This window comes from Diceros bicornis, chromosome 3 (assembly GCF_020826845.1).
Source record: "Diceros bicornis minor isolate mBicDic1 chromosome 3, mDicBic1.mat.cur, whole genome shotgun sequence".
NCBI lineage: Eukaryota > Metazoa > Chordata > Mammalia > Perissodactyla > Rhinocerotidae > Diceros > Diceros bicornis.
Window position 1 is genome coordinate 20258435 of NC_080742.1, and position 24072 is coordinate 20282506.

The following is a 24072-nucleotide window of genomic DNA, read 5'->3' on the forward strand; positions in this document are numbered from 1 at the left end:
TTCCTACTAGATCATAGGGGAGGCAGATAGAAGGCAAAGTGAAATGAAGGAAGAGATAGGAGAACAGACAACAACAGTATGGATATTAGTGATCTTATACTGAAAGTATTTTGTTTAAATATATTTATACTCTCCTAGTATAAAGTATAAAGGACCTAGAGGCAGTCAACTAAAGAAATATTCAATATTATTTCTGTTCTCTCTTGGGAATGCCTATTACTTACTAATTGGAAATAAACAAGAACAGAAAATAACACTGAAAAGGCTCTGGCTCAGTCCGAGTGAGCTCATACTGAGTCAAAAGGTTTGGAATCCTGCATATTCAGGCGTGATCAATGTAGACTTCATCTACCCTGACAGGTTTTCAGAGTAGCTAATTCGTGTTAGAAGTGCTAGGAAGTTATTTCTTTTTATGAGATAAATTTAAATTTGAGAGACAGCTTTAAGAATGGATTTTCACTTTTTAAAACTGAGGAAGTGCTTTGTTTAACCCTTCCTGATAGAAAGGAAAATAATTTTAAAAAATAAAAGAAAAGGAAGAAAAAGAGAAGGAGGAGGTGGGGGGAGCAGGGAAGAGGAGGAAAGGAGAAAGGGGGAACAAAAAGTCAGTTTCGTATACTTTTTTTTTCACATTATATCTACTAGGGTAATTTTTGCCATGCAGCTGGTTTTCCTCTCTATTTCCCATTTGCACTGCACTTTTTCCTGACAGTACTTTCATAGGATATTTTTAAGAAGAAAAAACAGTTAAGGTTTTTAAATATTTTAAAAGCCAAGAATCCATAAATCTCTATGAAGTTTCATAGTATGAATGATGCAAATTTCTTTGAAAAACAGATATAATGGTTAAAAACTAATTACTAAAATTTCTTATCTATTCCAACTTGATTTACTTCATAAAATGGGAAATTACAGAAGCATTTTTTTAAGATAATAAGTTAACTGTGATCAAAATAAAATGTCAAGAGGAAAATACTCTTAAGTGATATATCTTTATTTATATCTTCTTTTTATTCTATCCATATTAAAACTTATTATATAAATTGGAGGATATAAATAAATTGATAAAAATGTTATGTTTTCTTCCATATAACAAAAACAATGCAATGAAAAAACCTTCAAAAGATTCAAAATTAAGTTTCTCACATTTGAAAGGAGCAAAGGTAAACATATCCTATTCATATTTAAACATTTGCAAGTATCTATCACCTGGCTTTGAAAATTTGATTTTACTTAATAATGAAATAAAATTTCTTTACTATATAAAGGACTAAATTGTTACATTTTACCATTATATTCATAAAGTAAACAAATAAACCAGCATACCAACAAACTAATCTGAACCAAGATTTGACCACTTTGGATATAACCATAGTGAAACCATTATTTTGAATTAATGCATACTTACACGATGGGTTGTTTGGAGTTTTTCTATCAATAAACTCATTGAAATTTAAAAGAAATTCAGTGTTATTATCTGATATCTTAAGGTCATTGCAGTAGTCTCTGAAAAAAATATTTTAGGATATTAGGTATTAAAATCAAAATGAATTAATACATAATTGATTGCTTATTTTGATAATCAAAATTTTAAAAATGTACACAGTAATTATAAGAAGTGAAAACACTATTTTTTTTTTACTAGTTATATGACTTTGCAAGCCGTTGAACTTCTTGTTACCTCCATTTCCTCATCTCTACAATGGAACAATACTTTGACCGTAAGTGGTAAATATTATAGATAATATAAATTAAACACTTGACCTCTGAACAGTAGGTGCTCAATATATGTTAGTTTTTGTTATTCTTATTACACTATTATCATTGTATGTGGTAGGTTTACAGGTTTCATATAGAAATTGATTGAGAAGCTTAAAATATTTACTTATTAAATATCAAGAATAAACGCATTATATGTTAACATTTTTATGAGAAATTACTGTATTTTTGGAAAAAAATAACCTAGTCCAAAAAAGTGGCATCGATTTACCTATTTGCAAATTGCTTTAATTCCTGACTTAACAGAAGACAGTATGCCTCTGCAGTCAATCAACTGCAAGATTTTGTTTGGGCACATAAAAAAAATGTTCTCATACCGGTATGCAGTTGGAAAAGAGAGGATTATTTTAATAGTCTTTTCAGATAATTGTGGCTATTCTTTTTTGATAACATACCAAAACTTATCTGTAATTTCTTGATAGTTAGTTATAACATGGAATTTGAAACAATATCAATGAACTTTTTGTACTGTTACATTGAAATTCAATGCACTATCTTATACTTTGAATGAATCTTTTACCCATCTATGATTTTGTAACATCACAAATCAGTAATTTGGAAAAATATGAGTTATGTAGATGTTCCAAATGATGACACATTTCGTTATGCAATATTGAAAATTCACATTCATTAATATCATCACTGATCTCACTGGATAAGTCTCTAACTATTGAGAAGCTGCTATGCTTACAGTAATGAATACAACTTTCCCAAAATTCTAATTTTTGTTTGAAAGCTCAGATTTTGTCATTAGCAACAAATATGCTCAGTTGTTTTCTTCAAAGAAAAAGGCTCACTTGATTGATTTTTGAGAAAACGTTTGCCAAATACCCAAGTTATTCTTTCAAGTAAAATGATATTTCATGAAAAAAAAAAAAGCTAAAAGCATCTATTTCAGCTGTCAATTCTAACAATCACACAAGTGTTTTTCTTTGAGATAGCTGACTTACCTGGTACACAGTAGAACTTCCATTTTCATCACATAGAATATTAAAAGACACACACTCAAGGGTAAAGCTTTAATACAATTAATTATTCTTACTGCTTCACTCAAGGATATTTTAAAGTGAAACTGGCCTTTTCCCTGATGTGGGTGTCTGGCAATGAAGTTTCCAATGGCTACCAGTACACTTCAATGCCACTGCCTTGATGCCTGCTAAGGTATCAGCTCACCATTGCTTTTGTACTGTCAGTGCAAATGTCAATATGAAGATAAGACAAACATCATTTAACATCATTAGGAAAACAGCTTTGACTTTGTAAATTCTCTGCAAGGACCTCTGGAACCCACAGGGTTCTGAGAACCATACTTTGAGAACTGCTGTCCTAAGTGTTTTGGAAATTCAGAATAAATATAAGACAACATCAGTATAAGACTACAATTATAATAACTAGGTTAATACAACCAACAGATTGGATAATCAAATATTCAAGAAAAAAATGCAATTAAACAGCAAACATTTTCATATGCAAGGATTACCTAAATACAAAACCTCAGAGAGGAGAGAGGAATAGAATGTCAGAACTTCAAAAAAAAACTCGGTTCATGGAAAATTTTAGTTTAGAGGCAAGGTTTAGAAAGTTTATATGATTTATACTCACTTTGCTATTGACAGAGCTAAATTTGACTTCTTCCCACAATGCTAGGCTATTTTGGAAACTAGCCTGGAAGTCAAAAGGCCAATATATTGAATTATAATCTCACAGAATTAGAAGCTGATGGCAAGGCTTTAGGACTAAATAAAATGTTGCAAATAATTATTAATAACACGATTTTTAGGATTCCATGTTATTATTTAGAAGGCATTTCTAAAATTATCTTTGCTCATTTAATCCCCCAAATAACTTTATCAGAAGGTATTTAATATTTTAAAGGTGAGAAAACTGAGATTCAAAGATGTAAAAAGATTTACATAAAGGTACCTAACTAGGAAATGGTCAAATCCTGAAGAGAAGGCAAGTCTTCAGATTCCTAATTATTGTGTTTTAACCATACAATGTGCTTTGAATTTTCACTTTGTGAACTTCTGTTGCTGCAAAGCTCCAGGCCCAAAGCAACTTTAAGCTCTAAATAAATGCCTTTACTGTCGTGAACAATTAGTTTATTCAATGTCATCATGTTTTTTTTTCATTCTTGCTAGTTGGGTTGTGTTCAATTTCGAAGAAGTCTAAAGATATTCTTGACCTGATGTTTACTAATGGCAAAAGCTGTGAAAGTGTTGGAAGTGCCAGTAAGGAGAGTTGTTAAAATGGAAACAAGTGAAAGAATTTAAACAATGGAAATGTGAGAAAACGCTGACAGTGGTGAGTATCAATAGTATGAGTTCTCCAGTTATAAGAATGATTCAGAAGGACAACAGAAAATCACCCACCATGTAGAGTATGGTGCCTGTGCAGTAGGCAATAAGTAGCAAGAGCCTGAATGAAATATTTGAAATGTGAATATGAGGCTAGACAGACAGCATTGGTGTTGGTTGCCTGTTAGCCTAATGATTGTTCAACACAGGACTGGGAGCTTGACAGCTCAAGATAATCACCATTTCTTAGATTCTTGTCCCAAAGGAATCAGCCCATGACAGTGGGCGGCAGATCAGTCACTGTGGTTACCAAAACTGCTAAGAAGTTCCCCCAGGACATGTGGGAAGACCTGCTGACACATTTTCTATGAGGCACTGTTTTCCTAAAAGAGATCAATTTTACACATATCGATCATTAGTTAATCTCTTTAGGAAAACAATTCCTCAGAAAAGTAAAGGAACAAAGTGGAGAAATCTTTGGAAAGCTTTCAAGGAACAAATCAAACTTCAATTTGCTGAAAATACCTTCTGGGGCTGAAAGCTGTATCATCTCTTTTGGTTACTTGGTGTTTCTGACCAAATGAGCTTTGTAACTTAAATGGCTATGAAACTAAAAGACCTTTGGTATTAGAAATTTGGCAAATTATTTATTTCTAGAATAGTGAAAATGAGTTTGTTCTCATTCTATTCAACAAACTTATATAAGTCATACATCACAAATTACATCTAACTATAGGCTCTCACATACTGTTATTTCTTTCTCATTCTAACTCATCTTGAATTGCCTTTCGCATTTCTGATTATCCAAGAAAGACAGCAAAGTTAATCCCTGTTTTAGACTTTTCATCCCTATGACTGTGCCTCCTAAAGGTAGGAACAATGCTCCATGCATCTATATTCTCAACATTTTCCTTTTGTACTAGTTTTAAAATTTAAGGAAATTGCAAAAACAGAGTATTAATCAGGATCAAATAGCTTAATTACTTAGAAATTAACAAAAATGGTTCTATCATTAAAATTTGCGCACTTTCGTCTTTAAATTATTTTAAAATAACTGCTTTTTAATACCATTTATTAAATATCACTCCTCTTCCTACCTCTTACTATAACCTCTATACAACTTTTTTATAGAGCTCATATCTTAGAGCTTGCTAAATACTTTGCATGCATTATCTCATTTGAAGCTCATAAAAACTCTATAAAATGGGTATTATTACTATTATAATTTTGCAAGTAAAGAAACTAAGGTTCAAGGAACATGAATAACACAGCCATGACAATGAAGAACTGGGAAACAGACCCAGATAGTCTTGCTCTAGAGTTTGCTACACTGTTTCCCATTAATAACAGTGACAAAAATATATGACCAATGTCCTATATAACATTTTCGCCCATTTTTTCTTTATCCCAATTTTCTATCACTTTATTTTCCACAATTCTTTGAATACACGTTCAATGCTCACTTTTCCTGGAAATGTTTCCTACAAAAATTCAATTTCTACAAAAATATTTTACTCACACTGGATGTTCTTTTGAGATTCCTCAAAAGAACTTATCTTATGAGTATCAAGTATATGCCTCCTAATTGATCCCCTTACCTCTGGTTTCCCCCTTACTTCCCAATCCTGACTCCTTTCTGTAATCAAAGAGAGTTTCTAAAACTTTAAAGTTTAGTTTTAAAGTTATTGTTCCCTTCAGTTCCATAATTTGGCATGGAATTAACTCAGAGCAGTCTTGACCCCAGCTCAGAACTGTTACTGAAGGCCTATCCATCCCTACAAGCTATAAAAAAAAGAAAACAAAATAAAACAAAACCAACCTTGGTGCTATGAATGTATAGCCAGATTCTTCAAAATTATCTGGCTTCAGTGTTTCTGAATCTGCAAAGATAATGTTATAGGATTAGATAAGCAATCCAGAATATAGATCCTGAGATTCTATAACAATTAGAAGGCATTAGAATAACCTAATAAGAAAAAATAGAAATAAACTACTTATATCCTAAATTGAAACACATTAATGAATATAAAGGTCCTCAGTACTTCACAATATAATAATAAAATCCATTTTAATTTCATAACTTGGCTTACGCCAGTTATATCAGATAAAATGCTGTCTATAATTTTCCCATTTACTAACTCTACCATAACGAAGGCATCTTTTGAAAAGTGATTTATATCAATGTTACATTAGAAGTATTTTATTGATAATGTCAATATAAATATTTTACCAATATTATGGTAAAGAAAATGATTTTAATTAACTCATTAATGCTTTTAGTGAATTAATAACATTCATCATGTTAGGTGTGAATTAGTAAGTGGAAGGATAAACACACACAGGTATTTAAGCCTAAGAAAAAACTGGAATGTGAAACAGATTGCATATGAAAACACAAGCATATTCTTTCCCCCTTTTTTTGATGCTAAGGTTTGAGTGATCATGGAGGAAAATCTAGCAAATGAGAAGCACAGAGGATAATATCCAAAAGGAATGGAAATATCAGTGAAAATGTCAAGTGTACTAAACAGAAAGAAATTGAGCAACAAGAAAATACTTGCCCTTCATTTTGCCCTTTTTTGCTGTGAAAATCCATCAGAAAGAGAAAGCAGGGAAACAAAAAAAAAAAAGAGGGTAAAGCAAAGGGGGTCACAAACAATATTTTATTCAATGACTTTCTTGAATAAAAATATTGTGCATAGATCAAAGGTTTATTTATGTACAGCTGTAGTCTGGAAAAAAAGACACATATTTTTGAAGACTGGAAAGTATGTCCTGTCAATTACTACTAGAGCACCCTGTCTATACTGTGGTTATTTCAAGGGTCTGTTTTGCAAAGTGGTTAATGCAGGTGCAATACTGATGATGTTGGCCTATAAACAGAAGCATTTACACCAATTGTCAAAGACCCACTAGTCATCCCCTCATTTATCAAGTAAAGAACTAGCTCATGCAAAGTTGGTGTTGTTAAAAGACCATCATATCTATTCACCAAGTGAAAGTGGAAATATCAGTGTATAAATGACCACAATGTACTATGAGAACCAGGACTGCAGAGAGCAAAAAAGAACTGACAGAGCAATGAAAGAAACTATAGTTTACATCAGGTCAGATGTAAAAGGCATACATACATATACTTTTTCTTTATTGTAACAGAAAAAATTTAGGTTGTCAGTAATAATTGTGTGATGTACAAAGGATATGATGGTCATTTTACTTTACTAAATCTAGTCACCCAAAACAAAGATTAATAATGACTTGAAAATGCACTAGTATTAATAATTACTCCACATTCCAAATGATGCTTTTAAAAAACTAATCCATTTGAGTTACTGAAGACATTAATTTGCATTATGAGAAAAAAGTTAATTGCCAAACGAAAGCCAAAGACCAATGCAATTTAATTTATTCAAACAAAGTAGAAGATGTGGAGCACAATATTCTTGCCAAATGCCAAAAAAAAAATAAAAGAAAAGATAAAGCTTCAAAAGCACAGTGCCATGAGTAAAGATTATGTGAAACATTTTGCGCCAGCTAGCAGACCCTTAAAATGACAGCAACAGAGGACACAGCGCTGCAATGATTCTATGAGCACAAAGCAAGGCAGGGAAGGGTGGTGGGGACTACCAGTGAGACTGGAGTACCTGCTCATATTCTATCCATGTAGAATATTTCTTGTTCCTTGCATGTTTGGAATGGGTTAGAATCATTGCTGTAGATTTGGTAATAACACCTACTAAAATGTATAAGCCTTGGGTATTCCAAAATCTAGACGTATTGAAACATCTGATAGTAGGAGATAACAAATAGACCCTGGAGTCGCTTTCACAGTACTTACATCTGGCCTGAGTTATTGTCTCTTCTATTTTGGCTTTTATATAGTAAAAACTGTAGGTTGGTAATACCAAGGCCAAACTGCAATAGAAACAAGAGAAGCATAAACACAAACAAACAAAAATGAAACATAACTTAAAAAAAAAGACACATCAAGTTCATGGAAAATCCAAAGATCTTCCTCATGGGACGGGAAAGACATTACTTTGACAGGGAAAGGCGTTCAGTAAATAGAGTAGTTAATTCGGTCTTGCCTTCCAGAGTCATCCAGTTCTCGACATTGTAGGGAATCAGAAGAGACATACGGAAAATAAGCTACTAAATGTGCCCATAAATTAACTGAGAAAGAAATGTCATGGGTACTATATTTCCAGAAAAGTGTATTGAAATATGTTGAGTGTTGAAAAAGATAGAAGAATACCAGGATTATGTTTAAACAAAGTAAAATTTATCATACGAGTTGAATACCCCTCCTTAATGAATTCTACATATTGTTAAAGTGCTTTGTAGCAAATGTACACTATTTAAAAATTACAAATGTAAAAATTATTATCATTTCTATTACACAATGCATAAAATCATCTGAAATATACTCTTTGGAGGGGTTAAATACCTACTATTTTAAAACTCTAATCTTTAAGGCAAGTTCCCCAGTGTCTGTCGGTGGGAAAATTCAGATTCCTTTATAGCACTAAGAAAGATTGCCTGCTCATCCCATTGGTTCTTACCCAATAGTATTTTAAAAAGTCAAAATATTTGAATATTATGCGGTTTCCAATAACACAACAGCATATGTGTAATTCTTCCACTCTCACATGGCTAATATACATGTGTAGGACATAACTAATTATTCCATACCCACATTTACAGTTGCAAATGTGCTTTGCTATGCTTTGAATATAGAACAAAACTTACGAACTAATGGGTGCAAAAAGTGAGGGTCTCTTTAAGATTCCCAGTGCAACTATTTTCAAAAAGTGATGCTTGATTAACATCACCAATTGAATCATTCAGCATTTGCTTTTAATATTTAATCTAAAATTTAGCAAGGCATAGGAAAAAGTGTGCATTTCCAGGCTTCTGAGTATTTCTAGGCATTTGTAGAAGATCTTCTTTTAAATCACTCAAGCCTCATGTTTCCCAGGCTTTTGGGATGGATGTCCAAACTGTAATCTCATTATGTATTTTTTATGGACAATATAGAACAGGACAAAATATAAAATTTAAGGTTTTCCTTCTTGTGAATATATATGTTAAAAATTCACTCTACAAAGAGGAAAAAAGCAAGGGTTTATTTATGCAGTCAAGATAGCAAAATGAGTGGATGCTTGTTATCTCCAATTCCCAAATCTTTCTCCACCATTAAGTAATTCATAGACTTCCCTTATGGGAAAAGGTCAGAGGAATAAAATGTTATGTAGATTTAATGAAAATCTCTCAACTCATTTTATAGGTAACTTCCTTTAAGTAGAGGCAGAGATTAAAATTAAAATAAGCAGCGCAATTAGTCTGAAAGCAAGATGACCTTTCATGATTCACTTGCCATTTATAAAACGTAGAGCAGAATTACTGAGCATTTGAAGATTGTGTCCTACAAATTCCTCTCAAGGGAAATTAGGACATTTTTATTGCCCCATCAGCAGTTATTGCTAAGAGAAACTTCTAATTAAAACTGATAACGTTATATCATGTGGCTGCTACAGTGTCACTCTGTAAGCTTGGGTTACATCTCATGGACCATAAAAATAGTATAGAAACTCATGAGGAACAGAATAGAAGTTTTAATATTGGCATATCAAATATACATTTTATTGGCCTGCAAGTCTCAGGTTGTTATTAAGAGCTACACTCCATTCTATAGAAAAATACAGTTACAGTTAATTTATTTCCATCTCAAGGCAACAGTTATTTCTTCAAGCTATAGCAGATAAGATCTTTACCAACATTGAGTCAATGATGCTGACATATGCAGTTTTTGCTGTCTCTCTCCATATAAAACCAACAAAGGCTGCTTTATTTTCTCTGAGGGATTAAAGTCTAATAAAGCCAGCAGCCACCAGATGGATGATAGAGTCCATGCAATGTTTTTGTGACTCACATAAACATGGTTAACTAGTCAAATAGAGTATAACACATTTTTCAACTTAATCATTTATCTCTATAAAAACTAACTCTTCATTGAAAAATAGAGAGCATTCTATTAAAACAATTATTTACAGTCATGAGCAGCATAACGGCATTTCAGTCAATGACAGACTGCATATATGATGGTAGTCCCTTAAGATTAGTCTCATATAGCCTAGATGTGTAGTAGCTATGTCATCTAGATTTGTGTAAGTACACTCTGTGATGTTTGCACAGTGATGAAATTGACTAACGACACATTTCTTAGAATGTATCCCTGCCGTTAAGCGATGCATGACTGTACAATATTTCAAAATGTCATACCTAAGTTACATCAAGGCTTAAAGAAGACAGAAATCACCAAGTGAAATTTGGTACCTCATTCATTAAATGAAAACATGACATTTTTTCTCCAACTTAGATGTAATATTTTGTTCTAAATTGTTATTTGTGACTTTGTTTATAGAGATTCAGGGAAGTGCTTATAATGCAGATAGATTTAATCTGGCCCAAAGCTGTGGATTTGAGAAGGGAGTGTGTAAGGAAAACACCCAAAAGTGGGGAAGTTGGGGCCTATTGAGAGGACACTGATGTGTATGGGGAGGGTGTGGAGAAATGACAGGGCAGACAGATTGGGCTAGAAATGTGTGATGTGAATATCAGACTTGGAAGTCCAAATTTAACTTGGATGAAAATGGAGAGAGAATAAAGTTTTGTGAATAAGGAGTGAAATACCCAGGACTGGAGGAAAAAACATTAATCTGGCCACGTAGTGTATTGTGACTGGGTGTGTGAGGGATAGGGGTTAAATGTATGAGACATTTGTGAGACTATTACAAACACAGTTAAGTAAGGTATAGTGAAAATTTAAAATATCCCTAGAGTGTAATTATGACTGCAGTAGGACCAAATATCATTGCTGACTCATTGTCAAGGTCAAAGGGATCCAGTGTTTCTTACTTAGAATTTGTTCATCTAAGAAACAAAAGCATAGAGCACATTCCCATACAGGCATCTAATACTTTACATGAAATCATCTCTAAAGAGACAGTGTTCCCAGGTTTCTTCTCTCCTGTCACATCTTTGGACAAGTTTATCTAAAAATTGAAAGGTAGGAATCATCATGGAAAAGGAAAGAAAAATAATGTCTTGTATATATACATAAAGATTGTGTATCTGTAAAGAGATACCTAATAGAAATGAGAGACGGAAATCAGTAGATAGAAACAAGTGAAATAATTAAAAATAGTCATTCTGGTGTTTCTCAATAGGTTCAAAAATATGTCAAAAACTGAAAAAGTGGAGAAAGGCTGACATGTAGTGTATTATGACATTAATATCTATGTTCTTCTCTTCTGTATTCTGTATGCCATCCTAGGAACCCAAAAGGAAACAGATTCATAAGAAATTTGTAGCTTTGTAGCTCTCAACATTGTAGCTCTAGACAAATCCCCAGCACTATAAGCTCCCCTCAAAGGTTAAGTGTATGTTCAGGGGGGAAGAGGGGGGCAGAGTTTTGGTTTTATTAGGAAAGGAATGGTTGAGTCCACCACAGTGGATAAATTAGGCGACATACTAATATGTAGTCAAAGAGTCCTCCACACTTGAATATTTCAATGGAAGTTTGGACACCATTATTTAAATATGACAAGATAAGACAAACTGAAGATCATCTTCAATTCTGTAAATATTTACAGAATGTCTATTATATGCCACGCTCTTATGAGCTGGAGATTGAAAAGTAAAAGTAAACGAAGCAGGCAACAATCTTAGAATCTAACAGTCTTAGAACCTTGCCCTCTTGGAACTTACTAGTGAAGTTAAGATAAACAATAGAACTAAATTTGTCTATATATGCTTCATATGTGTGTATGTATGTGCGTATATAAAATATATAAAATGTCAAATGATGATGAGGGTTATGGAGTATACAAAGCAGAAGAGTGAGATAGGGACATTACATTTTAAATAGGATGGTTGGGGAAGGCCTTACTGAAGAGATGACAGTAAGCAAAGGTGTGAAGAAGATGAGGAGTGAGCATGTGAATATCTGGGGAAAAGTCATTCTAGGCAGAAATAACTTCAGGTGCAAAGGCCCTGAGGCAGAAGGATACCAGTGTTTATGAGGAGTAGCAAGGAGGACAAAGTAACTAAAGCCAAATACATTCAGTGGAGAAACTGGTAGGTAAATTCAAAGAGCTGATGGTGAATGAGGTCAGATGCTGTGGGCTTCTGATGGCTGTGACAAACTTTGGCTTTTATACTGAATGAGACAGCAGATTATTGGAGGTTTTGAGTAGAGAAATGAAATATCTAACTCTTGTTATTGTGTTGAGAATAGAAAGAGAGGTAAAAGATGGAGATACAGATGCAAGTCGTTATGTACTGTGGTGGTGGGAGTTCTCTTCTGATCATTTCTATTTTTCACAGTGAAATAGGAAACAAAAACATAACGCAAAAGAAAATGGATGGGAAAGTGTTAATGGTTTGAGGAGAGAAGAGAAGCTATCAAAAGTCATCTACGAGCATCCTAAATTTACTGGACTATTGAGAACACCAAGCACCACTAAAGCCCATTTGAGGTTAGAGGTCGTAAATTTTAGGTGATATATCAGTCAGGGGGGATTTTACTCACTCATTTGTAGCTGTGTGGGTGCAACGTGGTGTTGGTAGTAATCTGAATTTAATCAGGATTGGGATTTTCCAAACTGAGTATGATGAAGGGAGTGGATGGTATATGCAAGAGAGTAAATATATTAAGACTCAAGAAATTTATGCCAAACAAAGAGAGGTGCAAGGATGAAGAAGGCAAGGGCAGTGAGAAAGCAGAAGAGATTGATGGATTTCAGGTCTTAGTTGAGTCAAAGAATTGCTGGAGTTGGGCTCCTTGAGGGAGGGGATGGAAATCTAAAACGTAGTAATCTGAGAGTCAGATGAAAAAAATCTCAAATTAAGATTATGGAGGAGTTGCAATCTTAACAATGTTAGAGTTGCAAAATATGACTTGGAGTGGGTAGCTAAAGTAGGGAGATGACAAGATCATTAGAAGAGAGGAGATAAAGAAACTGAGAGTCCAGGTACTAGAAAAATCATCTATGTCAATGCTATTTAAGTGTGGTCCACAGACCTGGCCCATTTGCAAACTGTCTATTACACGCTCACAACCAGTTAAATACAGAAATTGAGAGTAAGCATTTAGAAAATTTTATAGCAATTTGAAAGACTAATTTTATGTCTGTGGAGTCTAATAATAAAAATTTTAAGCTTGAGTTTTTATCTCTTTTAAAATTTATTTTAGTAAATAATTTTTGTTTTATTTTACATAAAATGGGTATGTCATAAATAGTTTCAGAAACCGTGATCTATGTGAATGTAAGAGAGATTGACAGTGAGCCAAGAATTAAAATCTTATAGGAATGAAAGGGCGATGACTGTTAAAAAGGAGGAATGGAGGGTGGTATGGTCTGGTGACATGAGATTCAAAGATGGGGTTTTAGGGAGGAGGAAGAGAGAGAGCAAAAAGAACATACTCATATCAGCCTCAGTATTATGAGCATGTGGGAAGCAGGACAACAGGGAAGGCCGTGACCTCAGAGAAGAGTTAGAACAAGAAAGTGAAGGAAATGCTCAGCAAGTGTTGAAGAATGAAGAATTTCTAAGAGATTATAGGGTATTAGTCCCCAATTTTCCAAACCCTAGTCAATTGGAGGGATCAGAATATTATAGAATTACTACTCATGGAGATAAATAATATCAACTGAGCATTTTATATCAGATTATACTATGATGTGATAAGTTTTATTTTTAAGTTAATTTGCAACCTAAATGTAAGTAAACTAAATGACAATTTAAATGAGGAAGTCAGTGGAGATGATGACTACAAATTATTAAGGGAATCTTGTTAACACTTATTATTGCTAACGTAAATATACAAAATATCAAATAGACATATCACATATATTTTCCTTTCTAAATTTTATATTTCTAGCTTTTTTCCATTTTGAAAATCAGACTCTATAACTTTAATACATTATGGTGGAAAGGGTAACTTTTCTATTTTAGTTATATTGAAAATAGCTTATGAAAATGCAAAGACTTAATATTCACCCATTGAAAAAATAGCTGCTAAAAGTAGGTGAAAGACATTGAACTGAATACTCTTTTATACAATACACATTTAAATATAATTAATTACCTGTAATCTGTGCCATTGACAGGAGTCCATGTGTATGTCCTGTTTCCTTTGTCAATATATCTCTAGAAAACAAGTTTGACGTGGTTATTATCACCTTATATTCTATGTGAATTTATATGGAGAGGAGAACACTAGGACTACTTGCAAATTCTGTGGTCATTCAATACACATCTTTTATTTTTTTATTTTTATTTTTTGTGAGGAAGATCAGCCCTGAGCTAACATCCATGCCAATCCTCCTCTTTTTGCTGAGGAAGACTGGCCCTGGGCTAACATCTGTGCCCATCTTCCTCTACTTTATGTGGGACGCTGCCACAGCATGGCCTAACAAGTGGTGCGTCGGTGCACGCCCGGGATCCGAACCCAAGGCACCAAGAGTGGAGCGTGTGCACTCTACACCACGGGGCCAGCCCCTCAATACTCTTCTTCACAAATGTCTGATCTATTCTACATTTATTTATTCTGTTATGTGTGTGTGTGTGTGTGTGTGTGTGTGTGCGCAAGGCAAAGTTTTATGAGAAAACTAAACATCCACCTGATAAATTTTAAGGACTTATAAGTGCAAAATCTTAGTAATTTATCCCAAATTATTGTCCTCAAAACTTTGAAAACAACATTTCCTGAAAAATAAATTTTAATAATGAAATAGGACTAATAAATATTAGATAAGGTTCAGATATTTCCATACTGAAGTATAATTAGGAGATATTGGTAATAGCAGGAAATTAATGCACTCAGTGTGTCTAGATCCAAATGTATGATTAGCATATTACTGTTCTTATTAAGCCATTATTATAGTATTTATCTATCATAAGAGACTAATTACTCAGTACCATTGAAGGTTAGAAAAACAACTAAATCCACCAGAGAAAGAAGTACACAGCTAAATAACTTCATGGATATAGAATCTTTCATATGTAGCTACTGAACAATAGTAAAGAAATTATCATTCTTTCTTCCATTAGGTATAGTGATGGCACATATGCATATTTTAATTTTTTTATTATCTCCAGCTTTATCATCCTCATCAGAACAATACCGTTCACTAAAATGTTACTTGGTGTTGGGCAACATACTAAGCATTTTACAATCACTGTCTCATTTAACCAACTCCCTGGAGTAGATACTATTATTTCCCACAATTTATTGATGAAGAAATAAGTCTTAAAAAAGACTTAAATTGTCAGGATGAAGGGAAACGTATGATGCCAAATTCATTTTATAATAACTACACATGTTGCTTCTATACATCAAACATCCCTATGGCTTTATCTGTGTGTGTGGAGGATGGGGGGAGGGGGAACATAAAGTGGTGAGGAGGTTTTTGAACTAGTAAAATTCTTAAAAGAATTAAAAGAAATAACGTTTATGCATTTGTTACTACTCATAAAAAACAAGGCAAACTAGTGTTGTTCAGCAAGTTAAAAAATACTATCAGATTAGGGAAATATAAGAGATAATGTTTTCTTTCAATATTATTAACAGGAAAAGTCTATAGGTGGATATTGGTCAGAGGAATTCACAGTAAATTGAAGGAGGGAAAATATCAAAGTGACTTAGAAACAAAATTAATTTGTAAGTTGAGGAAAGAATGTGTAGGTCAAAGAGTTCTCGTTGGCAGAACAACATGGAGAAATTGGCAGAACTGTTGAATAGTTTACATCTTTTCTCAAGCAGTGAGGAGGTAAACAGCACGGCTAAAGTTGAAGTAAAGGGAGTTGAAGTTTCAACAAAGACTGAAGTTAATATATACTTCCCTTTGTGTTCTGGTACTGGGGACTTTTAATGATATTAAATGAGAAAAGCCACGTGCGAATGAAGGATCATATTTAGATTCTAGCTCCAACTTAGGGAAGGATCTGCTGAGGAATTTAGGAGAAATGTATACATTTAAAAAGGGTGACACTGTCAGGGAAAGGATATAAGTTACATATAAAAACTTAAATTTTGAGGCTCAAAGCTTCTGGGTTCAATATATTTTTCAAATACTCAAATATATGAACGTTTGTGTATTTACTCCATATGTGACTAGTAATGCATAGACACACTCCTCACATACAAAGAGTTCTTCCATGTCAACATACAACAACAAAGTTTATTACATACTTGTACCATTGTTTTATGGGGTTAGTTGTGTTATCTCTTGATTTAATTTCAGATTTAAATGCAGGACAATTATAATATAAAGTACATAAATAGCAAAAGAAAATAAATCAAGCCAGACACAAGTAAACAAAAACTAGAAAAACAAAATAAATACACGGAACTCAATAATTAGAATAACTGCATGCACAAACCATATTAAACATACAGCTACTAAATATTAACTTCAATTTTGCATGATTAAAATGGCCCAAAAGAACACGGCATAAAATTATATTGTGTGCTCTATTTCTTATAATGATAAAATATGTGGACATAACATGTAATTTTCAAGAACATATTGATATTATAAAAATACATCAAAAAACCTAAAGCAACGTTATTTTACAAAAAGAAGAAAAAGAGTTAAAAATATCTTATGGAAAATATCCCTCCAGCTAAGAGTACCTTAAAAAAAAGAAAATTTGTTTACTAGTGACATCCTTGTTTATAAGTAAATATTGCTTTAATAGAAAAGAAAGACAAACTATCAATATCAATTATTATTAATATATGTATTTTTATTTAAGAAGAAATTTGAATTAATTCTTACCTCATCTTGAGATTTAACCAGAGTTCTGAATGTTTTTTCTCCACTTTCTCCATCTATCATTTTATTTCGAATCTAAGGGAAAATGAAACAGCTACTTCATTGCAGGAACTCAACTGACCTACCAAGGTATGATTATTAAAATATTAATTTTTCAAGATTTAGACTTTATTTTAGATTGAATAAGAATAGTAAGTTGGTTTTACCAGTAGTTGTAGTTGTTCTCTGGGAACATTCTTTCAAAAGTTACCACGTGATAGTCAGTTTATATTATTTTAAAATAATAAAAACATCCTTAATAAAATATTTTTAACCAGTCATTACTTTTTGAAATGTAATTAATAAAATAGTGGTCAATTACATTATGGGATTGATTGAGGGGAAACTGAGACTTAAGAGTGGTTAAATAATTTTATTATAGTCACTCAGTGGCCTGAGAGTCCACAGACCAAACTCCACCATTCCATGATCCTACTCCATCGTGTCAAAACACTTCACAACCAATATTCATTAATCACCTAAAACATCCCAGCACTATGCCTCGGTCTAGGGTAATTATAATAAATAATTAAATTCTGTTGTTCTACAAGGAGGGAGTAAATGTGTAAAATGTGTAAAGCATGTACAAATTAAAACATACCATGACAAGTTATAAAAGAAATATGGTGGCCGTTGCATAGATAAGAAAAGGAGTTAATCCATCTGAAAGAATCTTAAAAATCTCTGCTCTGGAGTGCAAGAGCCTGGTTCAAATCTTGGTTCTGCTACTTACTAGCTGAGTAACTGAAGACAAGATATTTAACTTCTCTGTACCTCAAACATATTATCAGTACAACAGATGTATAACTGTTGTTATAACTGTTATAATAATAATAATAACTATGTCAAAGGCTCTTGAGAATCCATGACTGACACATATCATGTACTTAATAAATGTTATTATTATTACTAATATGAAAGACCCTCTCAGAGGAAGTAACATGCAATTTTGGTTTTGAAATAAAATAGAAATTTTCTGAATAAAATGTCCTAAGACAAACACGGCAGCTTCTCTCATCACGTTGCTCATTGGGTGGATGGTTAGATTCCCTCCAACTTTCTTGCAACTTGATAGCAATGTCTTCCATCTCTATATTTTTTATTGAAATTTACAAGTTGCATTTGTATTGAAATGCTTAAAATATTTCGATCCGTAGAATGAGAAAGAAAAAAAAACTAAGTTTCCACCCAACTTAAAATATTTATTCCTGTTCATATGACATTTTGGATGAGAGAGCCCAGGATCTAGAAATTTTTAAAGACAAAAACATTCATCTTTGCATATACAGTACCTAAAAGAGAACCTAACACAGAGAAGTGGCTCAACAGATACTTGTGGAAGGGATGAATTCCAGCATCTGACCAGAGAGTAGTGTTCAGGCCTACTGATGACACTCACCTCCACTTTAATATCATTCTCTAATTCTGCGTCAAGAAAATCCAAAGTTACTGGCTCCTGAGATTTGGGGTTCTACACAGAAAATAATAATTAAGCACATATGACATTGTTAAATGATGCTGTATATAGAATAATTCAATGGATATTTAAATATAAAATTAATTCTATAAAAGTTACTTACCTACAGTATATTAAATAGCTGACAAAGTAATTGTATAAAGGTATATTCTTTCATATATATTTTAAAAATAATAAAGGGTGAGGATTTGAGCTTTAAAGTGTAGCAGACAAAATTTAATTAATCACCATCTAAAGATAGTCTCACTTTAAGTGCTGTGTTAGATAGTACATTTATAATCATTCTGTGGGAATATGACTTTTGAAGATCCATTCACAACTTTTTTTCTTTAATTAGGATGGGAAAGGAGCAAAATATAGCCATGTGGATAACATATTTGGCAATAAGATATAGACAACATATAAGTAGTACACATTCTTTATTTGTATTTTATAAAGAAATAAGAAATTATATGACGGAAAATGTTTTAAAAATTATGTTTGAATTTGCAAAGCAAAACAAACTACTAAACTCATTCTTCCTTCTTAAAATGCACAAAGAAAAGATGCAAGTTTGCTTCATATATTTGAATCTCATAAATTTTACATTATGTTTTAATAAGCCAAATTAAGTCAACTTTATAGGAAAATTGTTGTCAATTCATAAGGACTTTAATAAAGACTAGCTATTGTAATTAAAGTCTAATTAGAATAATAACCCCTGGGTTCACTAAATACTGATTCCTGCTTTAACATCTATTGCTTTTTCCTGCTGGTGTGCAATAATAAATAAAATTCACTGTGGAACAAGGCAGATTATTTATTTATATAAATATATCAGATGAAACTGTTAGCCTGACAAATGTACCTCAAATGACATTTTTTAAATTTCTCAATCATAAAATGAAGACTTATTGAACTATTTGATAAACAAAAATATACTGATTCTCTTATAACACTTGGTAAGTAATGTAACATTCCATAGTAGAATTTCAAAGTTTGCTACAACAATAAAATCATAATAGGTGTTCTCTAGAACCATAAAATCATAATCATAATAATTTTACAATTGCAAAATTTTAGAAACTAGATTTTGAACATTTACGAAAATAAATACCACCAAAATATGATAATTAGTTAGATAGAAAAAATAAATACAAATTATGCTGTATTAGTGCAAGGGCACTGGAATTTTAATCATTTTAACCTCACAGGTTCTTCCAAAATATGTTCAGATTATCACTATTTTAAACACTGTTTCAGGAGGACTAACTACCCAAGACAAAAATGTATTAATAGTAAACATATCTTATTTACCTCAAATGCTGAATGACATGGTATATATGGCATGTATTTATTTTATAGTTATGAAAAAAATGCCTTCCTTCAAAGAGTAACTCCATTTCAATAATGAAAATTCATGAATCCCATGGGTTTTCATGAATGGGGATTCTTAAAGATGAATTTACAAAAGTACTCTCAACTGTTTGGCACTTTCACTGAAAAAATATTCACTGCTTATGAACTTGATCTCTAGAATTAGGAGGTTCTAGAATATTAAAAATAAGTATTACATTGTTTAATAGGTGAAAATACTGACCATTGTTTGGACAGCGTCTTAGAAGCAAATATTCATTTGAAATGTAGCATTTCTTATGAAATCATAAGAAAAAAATAAAAATTATCATTGAAAATAATTCTAATCCCTTGTTTGAAAAATAAAACCAAGAAAGTCTCTAACAAAAGGATACTCTGAAGTTGAAAATATTATACAGAATTGCTTCAAGTCCCATGACACAAATTACCTTCACATAAACACCATCATATCAACATTAACATTAACAAACTCACTGCAAAACAAAGTCAAAATAATCAAAATGATAAAATAGAAACATAAATAAGAATATTATCTTACATGCAATGGATAATGCATAGCATGACCAGACCCAAACAGCATGCACGGAGGAGGCATTATCAGGAAGAATTGGCAATATGAAGATCATGTCCCAATCCAACATACAACAACACAGAGAAGAGAATGAAATCATAAAAGAAAAATGTCAGTGCATAACTTGTACTTTTTAAATGGCAATCTGGCTGACCATTTTTTAAAAGACCCGTCACAGGCACAGTCATTGAAAAATTCAAAAGCAGAATCTTCTAAGAAAGAACCAACAGAGGATTGAGAACTGGAATCCAGTCCCCGCACTCCCAATGCTTTGGTTTGATATTTTAATTGTCTAACATTTCTCATTTGTAAAATTTGAATATCAACTGACATAACGACCACACCATTTGTGGAACTAAAATAAAAGGCAATGTTGTTAACAAATTTTAAATTGAAATAATTGATAGTTAGTATTATTAAAAATACTGCATAGTCAAAAAATATTCCCAAAGTTCAGAAGTCTTGTGTGGTTGCTAGTTTGCCATTTGGGGTTTCCTTAAAAGAAAACAAAAATAAAACAAACCATTTATCAGGTTGTTTATTTTTTAATTATATGATAATATTTACATGCAATATTTGAAATTACTGCAAAAAAATTCACTAAAATGTACATGATTGCAAAAAGTATAATTTAAGATAATGCACAAAAAGAAACATGCAAGAAGAGTAATATAAAACAATTTAATATGTCAAGAAAAGATATAAACATAATTTTAAGCTCTACAGGAATCATAAAAGATAGGAAGACTGATGCAACAATATGAAATTCAAATTGTCATAGAATTCTAGAGCTACAAGGGAACTGACGTTTCTACTAATCCAGTGTCTCTGGACTTTAGAACAGCCTGGCCATCCCTGGCCAAATTAAATCAGAATTTTCAGGAAATGGAGCCCAGAATAGATACATGTATTTAATTTCCTAGGTGAGTATACTATGTGGAGTAGAAAAAAATTATTAGTTCAACCCTTTTGCTTTTCAGATGAAGAAACTGAAGCCTTATGAAGTTTAGTGAACTACTCAAGGATAAAGTGTTGGCTATAAGTAGAACCAAACTAGAACTCAGTTCTACTAATTCATAGTTTAATGATCTCCTCTTAGTATCACACTACATCTCCATTATATTGTCACCAACGTTTTTTTTACGAAACGATAGGCTTACACATAAAACCTTAAATTATATTGAACTTTCTTTGAGATTCTGAAATTCTTTTACTAAACTGTAGAAAGTATCCTTTATGTTGATTATTTTTAGTGTGCCTATAGAAATATGCATACATATAATAACGTTTAAACTGTGTAGCAAACAGAGAAAACATTTTGCAATGAGTTTGCCAGGCAATAAAAATTCACAATCTTTATCTGCAATCTGTGGCATTTTTAATTAGCTGAAGGAAAATTTCTCTAACTTCTAATCCAAAAATACACTTTTAGAAATTCAAAGAAATTTTGGCTTAAATTTTATGGTTTATAGAAACTATCACATCAGAATTGTATTTTTACTTCTACTTAGAAGTTAATTTTATAAGCAAATTGTTAGGATTACATGGATTTGACAGTAATTTTATAATATTTAATAAATTTATTTTTTAGAAGCCATCTCATTATGATTACTCTGATTGTTAACATTATTATTACATAATTTGCTAGCAATCTTTAGTTAGCTGATGCATACCCTCTGCCATCATTAATAACATTTTTGCTCCAGTTTATTGAGAAATGATGCTCATCTCCATCTCATGCTCTGGAAGCTTGATGTCAGGAAAGGTGGCATTAATCATATGCTTTTAGGAAGAGAAGCTTAATTTCAACTCTGATTTAGCAAATTTGAAGGCACTGCTAACTTCATTCACAGTTACCTGAACATTGGGTCTCCTTTTTCTTAAATTAATTGTTGGTATACCTACACCAATAGGCTGAAGCAACAGAAAGATGGTAATTCATCATACTATATATCAACATAGATAAGAGTTATATAGCCTATAATCAATTTTGGTCAGATATGTTCTTGATCAGAAACAAGTATCATAGAGTTCATGATGAGTCAATAAATAAAATGAAAGTTTAAAATATTTTTAGTAAATAAAAAATGTTATGCTAGTAAAAATACGCAGAATTTTTTTTAGTAAAATGACTGCTGATATTTTCCTTTTTTTCCTAGGAAAAAAGTGAGGGAGTGGGAAGTGAGAAAGATGGTTTGTCTCAGATAACTTTTATGCTAATTTAAAACAAAAAAATAAGAATTTTTAGAATTTACATGATTCAAATATGTTAAAATAGAAATACTATAGGATATTGAAAAGTCTTACTCTTAAACTCTTAAAATTTGTGACTTTGTTTTCTGAAGTGATACCAAATGTTATATCTGTGGAACTAATGGAGAATTCAATCACAACACTGTAGATTTATTTTAAATATTGACTTCTAAAACATAGATTATGCACAATTTCCTTTACAATAAATATTTCTTAAGATTGATAAAAATGAGATATCTAATAAGTATACCTAATCTGGTTATATCAATAAAACAAACTGGCAGAAATTTAAAATGCATTTTGGAATAAAGCAGGGCACATAATTAATTCAGCATTTATCAAAATGTGGTCATGATAGAGGCAGTACATTTTGAGAAGATAAGTAATGATTCCTTAGAAAATTAGATATGCAAAATGTTGATAGCTACTTTACTGATTTCTGGAATTTCTAAAGGATACTTGTTTTGTCTTCTACAAACTAGAAAATTGTACTGAAATAATTTCAACTAAGATTACAGTTTCAGGAAGAAAACAAGGCATTCAGCAAAGAATACTTGCTGAATATTTAATACTATATATTAGACTTTGAGCTTGTTAAATAATAATGGGTACTATGGAACATAGCATTATTTTCCTTTATTTCTATTGGTGAATTTCTGATGAAAGAATTAAGATTAATTTTGTTAGTATACTAGCTACCACCATATTGGCCCTTTGTATTTGTCAATTCCTAAACAGCCGTCTTACACTCACTATACCATCCTTTTATGAGGTTCTTGTATCTTTCTGTATAGCCTGCACCATCAACCACAAAATAGAAATCTTAATCTTTCTCCTGTTAATGCAGAGAATTCATTAAGTATATTTAATTTGCAAGCGTGACTTTTAGAAAAAAAGAATACATTGATTGTTCAAACATTTATTTTTAATGGTATTCTCAAACAATATTATTCTAAATGTGTTTCTGTTGCATATTTGCTTTTAATAATTTCCTATACAAAACTTTGAAAAGCTAACATAACCCTGAAGAAAAATCACCTGGGCCTTAGTAAGAATTTCTATATTTTTTGTAATTCTATGAATTTTAGTAAATTATTCCAAATATGAGCCAAATATATGTTAACATCATTCAAACAGTAATAAAATTTTTCCACACAAATATTGGTTATTAGTAGAAGAATGTAGAAAAGGGGAAAACCTTTTTCAAATTATTACCTCTAAATGATGGATTTATATATATACATCATATGTGAATCAGTCTCATTATTCTTTTTTATTATTTTGTCTATGATATCTTTTAGTTCCTTTTGGAGAAGGGGTTAAGACCTACAATCTTAAAAACAGGGATCCTTCACATCTTTCAGCACATTACATTGTTATTGCTTTCAAATCACTTTAGTTATGGGAATATAATTTAAAATACACTGGATATACAAAGACCAAACAATAATATCA

At 31.9% G+C, this 24072-nt stretch overlaps 1 protein-coding gene across 7 annotated transcripts in view; it reads right to left on the bottom strand.

Annotated features, from left to right (window-relative positions):
• CACNA2D1 (calcium voltage-gated channel auxiliary subunit alpha2delta 1) overlaps window positions 1-24072 on the bottom strand; it is a 504665-nt gene that overhangs the window by 34832 nt on the left and 445761 nt on the right. For 5 of the 7 annotated variants that reach the window (XM_058524544.1, XM_058524526.1, XM_058524565.1 and 2 more), the window contains 6 exons: window positions 18360-18431; window positions 16925-16996; window positions 14230-14291; window positions 7915-7991; window positions 5896-5956; window positions 1409-1506 (listed from right to left, as the gene is read on the bottom strand). In XM_058524544.1, the coding sequence (XP_058380527.1) occupies window positions 1409-1506; window positions 5896-5956; window positions 7915-7991; window positions 14230-14291; window positions 16925-16996; window positions 18360-18431 (442 nt within the window). Of the gene's footprint in view, window positions 1-1408; window positions 1507-5895; window positions 5957-6363; window positions 6659-7914; window positions 7992-14229; window positions 14292-16924; window positions 16997-18359; window positions 18432-24072 lie in introns of those variants that run through there. The other 2 variants (XM_058524535.1, XM_058524583.1) reach the window with 2 other exon arrangements.